The sequence below is a fragment of the Panulirus ornatus genome, chromosome 2, assembly GCF_036320965.1.
Source record: "Panulirus ornatus isolate Po-2019 chromosome 2, ASM3632096v1, whole genome shotgun sequence".
Classification (NCBI taxonomy): Eukaryota; Metazoa; Arthropoda; class Malacostraca; order Decapoda; family Palinuridae; genus Panulirus; species Panulirus ornatus.
Window position 1 is genome coordinate 74,315,619 of NC_092225.1, and position 13,022 is coordinate 74,328,640.

At 42.1% G+C, this 13,022-nt stretch overlaps 1 protein-coding gene across 12 annotated transcripts in view; it reads left to right on the forward strand.

Annotated features, from left to right (window-relative positions):
* The window catches only part of Indy (I'm not dead yet), a 143,100-nt gene that overhangs the window by 105,524 nt on the left and 24,554 nt on the right, over positions 1-13,022 (forward strand). For all 12 annotated transcript variants that reach the window (XM_071677554.1, XM_071677515.1, XM_071677545.1 and 9 more), the window contains exons 3-5: positions 3,857-4,106; positions 8,645-8,775; positions 11,788-11,903. In XM_071677554.1, the coding sequence (XP_071533655.1) occupies positions 3,857-4,106; positions 8,645-8,775; positions 11,788-11,903 (497 nt within the window). The remainder of the gene's footprint in view (positions 1-3,856; positions 4,107-8,644; positions 8,776-11,787; positions 11,904-13,022) is intronic.

A 13,022-nucleotide genomic window follows, 5' to 3' on the forward strand; every position in this document is an offset into this window, starting at 1 on the left:
GTGGGAGTAGCATGTTGCGAAAGAGGTGAGATAGACGTGGGTTTACGGGTGTTTCTCTCTCTCTCTCTCTCTCTCTCTCTCTCTCTCTCTCTCTCTCTCTCTCTCTCTCTCTCTCTCCCGTGCAACACAACAGTAACGCAGGAAAGACCAGTACAGCACGGTACCGCCTCTACCCCACCCTCGTAGGCGTTTTCGTATTTGATGAAGGCGGTAAACAGTAAGGGACACGAGACAGCTGGCGAGACGCATTGAGACAGTGGGTGAGACGCACACGACAGGTGAGATGCATTAGATGAGACATGGTGGGTGACACGCTATAGGGGAGACAAGTATGTAAGACTGAGGCACAGCAGGCGAGAAGACAATGTGGATAAAACACACACACAGACAGTATGTGAGGCTGCATTAAAAAAACATTATCTGCTGAATCATCAGATGTAGTCAACAGCCAGTGTGGGACCTCTGTTCGCACACGCCTACGTAGACTCCGGGACTCCGGAATGGTTGGGTGGGAATATAAACTTAGAAGCGTCACACAGACCACTCCAGAAAAGCCAGGCATCTGATAGTCAGAGAAGAATAGTACAGTGGTAAAGTACAATAGTACGGTAGTAAGGTAAGATAGTGCGTTAGTTAGGGAGGGACAGTGCCGTAGTTAGGGTAGAAGGATAGTGGGGGTAGTAAGGTAAAACCATTTATCCAGTAGTTAAACTAGTGATGGTCATGAGGGCAGCAGACCAGTGCTAATGTCTTCCTCCCCTCTCCTCGTACACTGTGACGTAACTAACAGCTCTTGCATCCCTGACTTCGCATCAGGCCATTGAGTAATGCGGTATGACCTTTGAGCCCGGCGCGGCATGATCCTTGAATACGACGGTACAACAGTACAATCCACAGGTATGATGGGGTGACCTCAGATTTGACCATCAAAGTTCGTATCAAAGGTCACATACCAAAAGTTCGCACTGTCTTGCTCAAAGGGTTAGAAAATGTAGGATAATGTGCAGTGACCAGAATATTACAAGGTCAGCTTATTGAGATTGGAATTGTTCTTCGTTGAATTTCTAACAGTAGTCGATAGATACAAAAGCAGACAAAACAGAGGCCAAATTTCATCATTCCTGAGAATTTTTATCGAAGTCAATTCCAATCAAAAGGACATGGAACAAACAATTCATTTTCATTTTCAGAAATCTTGTCCCTCGCAGCAGAAAATTCATAAGATCTCAATTTGGAGCTTCGAAATTCCATTATCTTCATTTCCAGAGATAATTCCTAGACACTGATAGTAGTGATCAAGATGATTTTCGATTCTTTGGAAAATATATCTAGACATAGCACTGTAGGTTTGGATATCTTTGAATTCATGTGCATTCTGATTTCAGATTAGAATCATTTTGACCTAAATGTTTTCGTTGCTATTTGAAAGTATATTAACTGATGGAAAGTTCCTATGATCATGCCCATATTTCAATACCATCAAGGAGCTGCACTCTTGGAAAAATGCCATCACACACCGTGCATCCAACAGTTAGTCTCTTACCTTGCAGATTGCCATACATACTAATGAGATGTGTTGTAATGCCTCCACCAACGTACGATAATCTCGTCCTTTTTCATGGAGAAAGATTTTGATTTCCTCCCAGCAACTACCATACCGGGAACCTTTCCCCTCTGCTCGAATACTGGATATTGCCGTGCATGGAGATTTGATGTGGACGACCTGGGGAGGATCTAGGGGAAAAGCTGAGGAAGACCTGATGACAAAGTGGTCGGGGAAGAGCCTGGAGAAGAATTTTGTAAGACCTTGGGGGTGATCTTGGGAAGACTTGTTTGTGTGATTGTTTTTGCGTTTTTTTTCTCACGACTGAAACGTTGTACCCAGAGGTTCCGAGTCTGGAGTGTAAATACTTGTATCAATTTACCGCACGTTGGCTGTGAAGGCAGTTTTGAGGCCACCAAAGGCCTTGGTTTTTTCCCGAGCAATGCTGAGTACTTTGCTAGTATTTATCTAAAGATATAAGAAAACATCAGTGTTACCGAACTCCGTCTGTTCAAGGTTACACCGTGAAGGAAAAGTCGCATAAGGCGAGGCTATATCATTCGGAACATAGTCTCGTCAAAGAACTTTTTCCTTCTAAAGAGTCTAAATTTTCCTGCTACTGGAAATGATGCAACTTTGGGTTGCAGGAGCCTTGAGATAGGCTCTTGTAACACTGACCTTTTTATGAAATTAAGTTAATTGTTAGATAATATCGTCTTGGAGTCATCAGGAATATCAAGTCTTCTAAACAAGGTATGAATAGTGCTCAAAACCCTAAGTGTCACTTTCATTACCAGATATCGTATGACCGTCTCGAACTCTCAAATACCACATGCAAGCAACGTGGCAATTACTAGTCTCATCATCGAAAGATCCAAAATATATCTTTAAAAAGAAATCCAGCGCTAAACTATATTAGGAAAGATGAAGGAAGGGTGCGCGATGTAGTAGTAGCGAGAAGTACGAGGCTTGGAAAGAACAGAATGAAATGGTGATAGACGGTGGCATTGTATAGGATTGCCAGAAACGAAAGGCGGAGCTTTGTTTGGAAAAGGAAGTAACTCTTTTCATCGAGTTGTCATCCTTGGAGAACTACTTCAGAAAGGTGTTATGCGATTATTTCCGCCATATCCAATTGTTTGAGATGATGACTGAAAAACGCAAACTTCCTCAACAGACGACAACGTCTGAGGAATCCGATCTTGATTTACTGTGGGATGTGTGCTTTATCTCTTACACACTAACTTCCAGTATCAATGTCCACACTCCCTTTTTATGCATATCTGCTTTTCCTCTTTATCATTGTCACTTCTTACGCTATCCGTAACCACGCTCCCTTTTTAACCACGTTTATTACTTTTATCTGTATTAACTCTTTTCCTTCATCTCCCTACTCTCGTTCCCCTAACTACTAACTATACCACCACACGCATAGTTTCTCACCAAAATGTTGATCATCCTGTACAACCACACTACATGCTTTTATTTTCGTGAAATTCTTTCTTTCTACGGGCCCAGCCGGACATAAACAAACCAAGGTCTCTCGTAATGTCTCGTGTGTGCTTCTATCTTGCCTTGGATGACGTCACTTCCCATGTACGCAAAGGAAAAACGATCCTTAACAAAATCATTTTCGTTTGTTCTCCACCGGCCACGCGGGCTGAACCCTGGGTACATTTCAATATAATCCTGGAAAAAATCTATTTGCATTTCTAGTACATGGTACAGGAAAACCTGATGATCCATTATGATATTTGATATTCAACATAAATGACCGTCGGGCAGGGTTCCCAGGAAGCAACACAACCCTTGAACAAGACAAAAAGGAATATACTGGTGGATATAAAACTTTGTATGCTAGTATTTAACTGGAGATGAATTCTGAACATTTTAGAGTAGTTATTCTTTTGGTTATTTGTTGCGACAACAGTAGGCAGCAGGTTAAATGTTATAAGATGCAAGGCCAGGCCGGCCTTGGCAGGTGTTTCATAAACGTGGCCAAATGTTGGGTTGTACTGGTGTATTACCTCCGTGGCCTGGTGGTGGTAGTGGGCGGTACTGGTGTATTACTCCCGTGGCCTGATGATGGCAGTGGGCCGTACTGGTATATAACTCCCGTGACCTGGTGGTTGTAGTGGGCTGTACTGGTGTATTACTCCCGTGACCTGGTGATTGTACTGGGCTATATTAGTGCATTACTCCCGTGGCCTGGTGGTTGTAGTGGGCTGTACTGGTGTATTACTCCCGTGGCCTGGTGGTGGTAGTGGATTGTACAGGTGTATTCAGTGTATTAAGGTGTGATTTGTGTTCCAGGCTGCGAGATGTGGCTACGTGATCATGGTCATGGCTATCTACTGGGTGACGGAGGCGCTGCCGCTGCCGGTCACCGCGCTCATCCCCGTCTTTGCCTTCCCACTGCTGGGCATCCTCTCCACGGGCGACGTGTGCATAGTGTACATGAAGGAGACCAACATGATGTTCCTGGGGGGGCTCACCGTCGCCGTTGCTGTCGAGCACTGTAATCTACATAAACGTATCGCCCTCAAGGTCATCCTCTTAGTCGGTAAGTATGGATGTGGGTCATCATGTGTGTGTGGGTCAGGGTGTGTGTGTGTGTGTGTGGGTCATTGTGTCTGTGGGTCAGGGTGTGTGTGTCTGTGGGTCAGGGTTCCAGTGTTTGCTAGATAGATCGAGAGAAAAAAAATAACTGGTCTTGCAACATTTACCGTATCATCTTTATAAAAAAGAGGATAAACAAAAAAATAACTGTCAGAATGCATGTTGATGGTAAGACATGACAAAAAGTATGCAATAAAGTCGACACCAGAAGTGGGCGAGGGTCTTTGAGGACGTGCCAGAACATATATATAAAACGTTCACTCGTGATGAAATACAAAATGTTTTGTGTTCATGGTTGGAGAGGCATGGCACAAGTGGTTATATTACAGCTTTCATCACAGGGCTGGTGCTGATTATCAGCAGTGATGATCAACACTAACTGGTGCTGATGATCAACACTTATGATCAACACTAACTGGTGCTGATGATCAACACTTATGATCAACACTAACCTAGTAGACATACCGGAATCTTGACACTCAATTCTTGATGATCTTTGAGTAGCTCTTGACACTATTACCTGTGATGACGCTATAGTTGAAAAGGAAACATGAAGTTGAGAAATTGAGTCACTTCTAGGTAATGTAGGAAACATGCCACTGTATGATAGACGAGGTTGTTGCAGAGACCAGATAATGAAACACACCCGAAACTCAGAGAGCAACAACCATGATTATGCAAATTTGTTTAGAAAAACTTAGATGTTTGATAGTCAAGCTAAATCGCATCTTAGAATAGGTAAAAAAAAAAAATGCTATTATTCATAGCTGTTAGTCAGTCATATTAACCAGTGAACTGGTCCATCATTGCAAAAAGCGACGACTTTGTTCAAGAACATGAAATCTTGAAGACGAGTTGAAATCTTTTTTATCCCTATTTTCACACGATGACAAATTCGATTGCCAGCGAAAGATATTATCTTATAATTGACGTGAGTGGACAAGGAAGTATCAGCATCAATTAGGATGAAAAGTAAAATATCCTGATAAGCGACGCAAGATTTTCAATATCCCAATGTGTGCTGTAAGACCTGCTGGTCCATTGCTGATGGTGTGTGTCTGCCTCCCTGATATTAGTGACATGTTCCGTGTCTTGCTTCTCTCGTGTGGACTCTGATACTGGTGTATGATTTTCTTGTCAAAATCCTGCAGCATTATGATGTATAGATCAGAGGGGATGGCTGATCTGGCTGCCCCCTGCATCATCCTGAGTGTACCATCACCGTTTGGCCGGGTTCTTATATTTCTGCATGACTGTAGTATGTCAGCAACAGTTGGGCCTACGTCTCTGGTCTTAGTTCTTATGTTCGGATGTATGAAGGAACCTGCTTTTAGTAGGGACAGCCGGAACCTTAGGGCGATTCCTCACTAGCAGTGCCAGACCTCGCCACCTCTCTCTCTCTCTCTCCGTTGTGAGGTAGTCACTGAGAAAAGTCCACATCAAGGCTGGGCCTTTAGGGAAAACGAAGAGGCAAGGGAAAATATTTACGAATTTTGGAGGATGTGAAAACTTGCCATAGTTAGGAAAGACATGAGAGGAAAGAGAGTTCCGAAGTTTCGAGGTGTAAGGAAAGAAACGGTTTAAAAACAATCCATCCTTGAGTTGCCAACTGTTACACAGTGTCTGTATGACTCGGCAGCTTGCAGAGTATCGAGTGGTCTAGCTAGCGGTGGGAGCACACGAGCAGCAGTTCTCTAGAGCAAAACCGAAGAAATACGTATAGAAGTAAATTAAACAGACATTGCTGCGTAGGGCAAGCGATCAAGTTTTGAAGTTAGCCTTGGGGAGTTTACAAGTCGGACCGCTTTCGACTTGACTCTAAGTAAGGGTACAAAGCTAGAACCACTCCAAATGTGAAAGCAGTACTCTGTATAAGGACGGATTAATCTTTTTTTTTTTTTATAAAGGGAGCAACTGCTTGGAAGAAAAAAAGAATCGACATCTAAACAGGATTCCCAGTATCTCTGTGGGAGACTTTGCTTTTTCAAAGATAGTCGATGTTACAGTAATACCAGGAATGTTCGTTGCGTCAAGAGGTGTTATTGCAGAACCGTTGAAGGAGAGAGGAAGGAAGCGAGGAAATTCCAATGGAGATAGAGGTGGAAACTGGGTCTTGGAGGCCTAACTCAGTGAGATATCCTATTCGTCTGAGTTTGAGGAAGTTGTCGAGATACAGATCGAATGAGGAGGAGCAGATTAAAAGGATGTGGAGGAATGGTGTTTATTCGTCAGCGTACGAGTACACTTTACTTATGGAAAAAAGTAAATGGTTGATAGAAGGGAAGAAAAGTGTAGGAGACGGGACAGAACCTTGGACAACAACCACGGAGATAGATCGGCCTAAGAGGAAGCAAAGTGAGGGAGGGAAGCCAGAAGAGGGGGAGCTCAGAGATGGTACACCGATGCCACACTGTTTCAAAAGCTTCTGATATGTCAAGAGAAACTATATAGAATTCCCCAAAATCTTGAAAGGATGATGACCAGATATTAAGAAGATAGGAAATATAGGAAATAAAATCGCCATTGGATATCGCCTTACGGAGTCCATATTTGTGATCATAGAGAAGACAGGTTCAAGATGTCGAAGGATGTGGGAGTTGAGAAAGGATTCCAAGACTAGAAGTGGCAGATGTCAAAGCAACAGGACGATAGTTAGAGGGTGTTCGAGCGGCTACCCTTCTTAAGGATGGGATCTACAAGCTCGTGCTTCCAAAAATAAAGAAAAGTTCTGGTTTTATTTGAACTGAAACTGAACAGACGAGCAAGCACAGGTGTAAGCTCAGAGGCACACTCATCAGTACATAGGGATGGATACCTTGCTTGTGTTCAGAGAGAAGCGCTTTTCGGAGAGTTCTGACACCACAGCTACCTATCCACATCCTTCTCTTCCTGCTCAGGAATCCCTTGTATTCTTATAAGGCTCTAGCAGTCCTCGGAAGACTGGTAAGATCTACTTAGCGGGTCCACATATCGATGTGTTGTGATGTGTGTTTGTCTATGAGGAGAGAGTGCTGAAAAGTTTAGTAAGTGCTCAGTGTCTTCTTTATGGTAGCTGTATCGTAGAAGGATCGTGGGATGTGTTGCAAAGATTACCATGTAAGTGATTAGGGATGTCCAGAGTGTGTGACTCATGTTTGTATGGAGACTGTTGGTTCTGACTGCCGTGAGTCTGCTAGGCTGATGTTTTAGATGGCGTTGATAGGTCGGCTGCATAGTGCTTGTCAGGTTATTTGTATTTTTTTTATTTGTATTTGTGTGTGTGTGTGTGTTGGGGGGGGGGGGGGTTGGAGACTTGTGAATATAGGTTTTCTCGTTACAGGGATTCTGTACTCCTTAATTTGTGGTCCTCTAGGTTATTCTTCTCGTGTTAAGGGATTTCTGTACTATCGTGAATGTGTTCTGTAGGTTATCTTGTTGCAGGGATTCTGTACTATCCTGAATTTGTGGTCCTTTAGATTATTCTCCTCCAGAATATAAATTGTTTTCTGGTGTTTACGGTTTTTGCTTAAGATAGTGTCACGGGGTGACCAGGTTTATGGTCACCTGTTGTATCAATCAGCCAGCCATGGCGTGAAATATCTCGGCACATTTACTGAATACAAAGGAACGGAGGGAGAGACGCATCAGTGGTCTGTGAAAGATAAATTTACCCTAGACAAATACAAAAACAAAAGTAGATAATCACGACATCGATTTGAATTCTATACGTAACTGCGAAGACTCGAGAAAGGTACAGATGTGTCTTAAGTAACTGTATAGAAATTCCAGACATTAAAAGTATCATCGGCGATTTTTTTTTTCCCCCTTTGAATTCAAATCCTCACTCGCGAATTTGTCTCCATAACCACGTATGTGACCAGATTGATCTAGTCGTAGGTCCCTACGTCGATCAACATTGTTGGAACCTTCGATTATCAACACCAGATCAACTTGTTTCAAAAGTAAATCTTGATCTGGAGAGCAAAGAAAGGATTCTGATATTACTAAGTGCATTGTCTGGTGAGGTTCTATCTTGTAAATATTAGATATTTACTAGATACAAGTTTTATAGTTTCATATTTTTTGAAGTAGCATTTATTCTAATTATATTAATCTTTAGGGGAATATAATTATTTAGGTCTTAAAATATTATGGAAATCGTTTTCTACCATTGTTTTTCTGTAAAACATTATTCTATTGTACTGGTAAACTAAATACTTCAACAAACACTGCACAGTCATATTAAGTAAACAAAATAGATAAAGTTTGTATTGAAAAAATTTACACTTGAATCCTTTTTGTTTTATAATTTCTCTGCATTTGTTCATTTATATTCTTGGTTATTGTAAATAAACCCTGCTCGCTTGACTGCCCGAGTTGAACCTTTCCTTGTGGGTTTACATGTGGCACTCCTGGTTACCAGCGGGAGTAGTCCTGCGGTGTAGCTCATTCTAGACTCTACCAGTTTGGTTCGTATGTACAAACAGTTTTGTAATATTTCAGGTCAGTCTCCCCGCATGTTGATGGTAGGCTTCATGATAACCACCATGTTCCTCTCGATGTGGATCTCCAACACAGCCACCACAGCCATGATGGTGCCCATAGTAGACGCCATCCTCGCGGAGATGTACGAGGTGAGGACGACTGTTGCTCTAGCTTAGCCAGCCGAAGCTTTAGTGTATGTAGGTAGGTCGCCCCGCTCAGGGGTATGGCAGGGTAGTGTTTAGAGTTTAAGAAAACATTTGTTGGATATGTAGAGAAGAAAACATCCCCAGCACTGAACATGAACTTGCCAGGGTTAAGGGAATTCCTCTGAATGTTTTTGCTTATATTGTTTAACAACAGAGATCAATAAGGGATAATAAGAGTTGAAGAGTAGGGATCGATATGATTATAACTACTAGAATTTCATGACTGACTTGTCGATTAATACGCAGTGTTCTGCTCTGATATTTTAGGGTCGAGAACCGATACATGTTCAGTATAAAATTGAACGGCAAACCGACACTCCTTCCTTAAACAATAAACCACAAAATCAATAGTGCAGCTCTGGCAAGGTACAACGAAAATTACCACCACCCACCCGACATGCATACTTCTGACCCAAACCACCACCATCACTTTCCTCCTAAGAATACAGATATACTTGGTAAACGCTATGAAAAATCGGCCACAGACTAAGCGAGTTGAGAGGTTTGTAGAAAGAAAAGTCGCTGAACGAGCTCTTAACATATGGTGTTCACGTGTAATATATGGCAACATTCACCTTGGATACGCGGAATCCACCACACCCAGGCCATCGAACTTGTGTGGTTAGCTAATCTGGTTGGCCACGACGAAACGATAGTTTTTCATCTGGGATCAGCGCGTGGTGCGCGAGATCCCCCGTTACCACACGCAAAAGAGCCCGGTAGCACTACATTAAATATAGTACCTCTATCGTGTACTGTCTGTATGTTGTAGATGTGAAGAACCTCCCTCGAGCGCGGGCTGAACTCTCTAAACCATTGGTTAATTGGCTTGGGTTCAAATTCCTTTCGCCCACAGATGATTGTTTCCACAAGCTGGAAGTACTTGTAAATATTTTCAAGTTCATTTCTTCGCTTATTATATCTAAAGTTCCTCTCTGCTGTTGGGGGGAATTCATGGGTTGTTTGTTGATGACAAATATTTGGTATCTTTGTATTGTTCATGAAAAACTCATTTTGATGTATAATGCGAGGAATTTCCTTTAGATTTTGTTTGGAACAATATGAATAGCAAGTATTGTATCTGTAAATCTCGCTAATGGAGCTAGTTGTAAGGGAGTGCTGGTTATCGTGTCAAACGAGGAGTGAATTTTTTTTTTTTTTTTTTTTTTTTCAAAGTTTAGCGACGTTTGCCATCGGATCTACGAGTGGCTGCCAGAAGTTTGATACTCCCAGCTTCAGGATCGCCTTGAACCGTTTTTATTAAGTTAAATGTTTTTGTATGTACTGGTAATATAAGTCTAAACAAGCAGTTTTGCCAAGGGTCTCTAGCTTAATTCTGGGGAACTATCCGTGTGTGTTTACAGAGGATCGGGGTCGCTGTGGTTACCTGGAGTCTGTATTAAGATAAGATTCGATTTCTTTGTCAAATTGCATAAATACCAAATGGTCATGTTAGAAGAAATGTGACGCGTGTATCTTTATATAAGATTCTCGAGGAATTTTCCTTTTTCACGACGCATTTTTTAAATAAAGAAAAGCGGGAGGAAAAAAGTGATGTAAGGAGACCTAGGTAGAAAGTTTCCTGTCAACAGTGGGAAAATGACCCTTGACAACCTAGGAATCGTGGAAATGGTTCTTGAACCTCATGACTGGAACTCTTAATGACAGAGATTCAGGAAATGAAGCTGAGGAAATAGTGCCTGGCTCACTGCATTATTTCACCAATTTTCTGAGAAATGTCGAGATTGTTGAAATGTACGTTCATATAAACTATGGCTATATTACTATAATAAAGCATCAGGTACGGATTTTTGAAAAGTGTGAGAATGTTAATGTTGGTAGTAAATAAATATGAAATGTTTGAAAATACTGAGGCAATGAAGGTAAAAGTGCATGTTTCCTAAATATATTGTAAAGTAATAATCGGTTATCGAGTAAGTAAATTTACGAGAAGTATTGAAAAGGAATATGGAGAAGTTGAAAAGTAAACAACTTCTAAGTAAGAAGACTTGTAACTAAACTGTAAAGAAATACGATCCCATTCGAAAGACCAAAGTCTTACCGAGCGAAACCTCTCCTAATATAATTATATAATATAATATAGGTAACGAGAGCTTAACTCTTACAAATGGCCATAGATTTTCTAAATGCGACTCTCCACCTGGTGATGGAGCTGGCGGAGGAGCCAGCATTAATGTGACGTCATAAATCATGTACTCCTCGCATTTCCCTCCAGAAGAAGTAAGGCAAACTTATGTTTAAGACCGAATAAGGCAGCTACCAAGACCCTTTTTCTTGGTGACTTCAGTACGCACAGCCTTTATGATAGTGACTTAAGTGCGCACAACCTTTATGGTTGTGTGGGGAAGGAATAAGATGCAGTAATGTTAGCGTATTAACCCCTTGTGATTGTAATATTCTCAGTGACGTGTTCGTATGGAAACTTTTCCTTTGTACACCGATATTTGCATCGTCGTGATTGTCTACATGAAAATCTAAACTTTCCCGGTCAGTCTGTACATGGCTCTGAGGTGAGGAGGATTGTGTGCGACTATCAGTGCAAAACAAGGGAAGAGTTTTACATAAGCTACCATCCCTTATACTTGTATATACAGTGTCTCAACCTCTCTGTGCATGAACCTATACCCCAGCATACGCTCGGTACCCTATTGTTAACCGACCCATAAGAGGAGGAACATCAGGGTTGTATGTGAGCTGGATACTTGACCAGAAGTGACTCCTGAGCCGTTTGATTGCTGGTTTGCTGTCCAACACACTTGAACTTTCGTAAGGCTTATCTACCCATGTCATCTTCAGGTTCCGTACAAACCTTCCCACCTGTATTCCAATGTGCAGAAAATTATTACTGAGAGATAAAGACTTCAAAACGTTTCTCCCCAGTGACTATATCCATCGGCCAGCCTCAGTGTTTAATGTGTCATTTTAACCCCACAGACCCAGACTGGAGAAGAGTCGCAGCCAGAGAACCTGCAGCAGGACATGCGTGTTTCTCCTGCAAACCAAAGTCAGATGGAGCTGGTACCGCCGCGTGATGAGGAGGCAGGCGCTGGGTAAGGCTAGGGTAGTTTTATATGAAATGGAGAATTTTGTGTGTGCATGTGTGTCTGTATATGATTATATATATATATATATATATATATATATATATATATATATATATATATATATATATATATATATATATATATAATACGCACGTTAGCTTGAAGGTAACACCAGGAACAGACGAAGAAAGGTCCCATTGGCTTGTATCCATTCTCTAGCTGTCATGAGCGGTACACTGGAAACACAGCTCCCTATCCACAACCAGGCCCAACAGACTTACTTGGTTTACTTTGTGTGCCTCTCATGCCCGTGTCAGTACTCTGACACCATGTTGCCACCCACATAAACATCGTTCCAATTCGCTCTTCCCCGTGCACCCTTTCACCCTCCAGCATGTCCAGGCCATGAGCACTCGAAATCTTTCACTTGATACTTCTAGATCGAATGTGGTCTCTCCCTACTCCTTGTCCCCTCTACTTCAGATGAGTTTATCATGTCAACCTCTCCTTACTTACTCTCCATATGTCCAAACCATTTCAGCACACAGTCTTCAGCCCTTTCAACCACATTCGTCTGATTACCACCCTTCTATTACTTTATTACTTTATCAAACCACCTTATACCACATACTGCCCTCAAACATTTCGTTTCCAACAAATCCGCCATCCTCCGCACCTCATCTATAGCCCATGCCTTGCAACCATACAACATTGTTTGGACTACTATACCCTCAAACATACCAATTTTCGCCCTCCCACATAACTTCTACATTTTCCCCACTGTTCCCAGAATCTTTGCCATCTCGCTCGCCCTGCGATTCTCCTACGCTCTTGTTTACATTCGCTGCCATGCCCACTCACTGGTATTTGAAACAAATCCAAACTTTCTGCATTCAAACACACCTAAAGTAACGTGTCCCTTTGCCCTGTTTAACCTGATAACTTTGCTTTTGTTCATATTTGCTCTCGATTTCCTCTTTCATGACACACTCCCAAACTTAAGTCACGAACTCCTGCAGTTTCTCAGTCGAATCTGCCGCCAATACTTTGTCAGCAAACGACATTCGACTCTCTTCCAGGCCCCCCTCACCCCTCTACACGCTGCTTCCTCTCCCATCATCATCC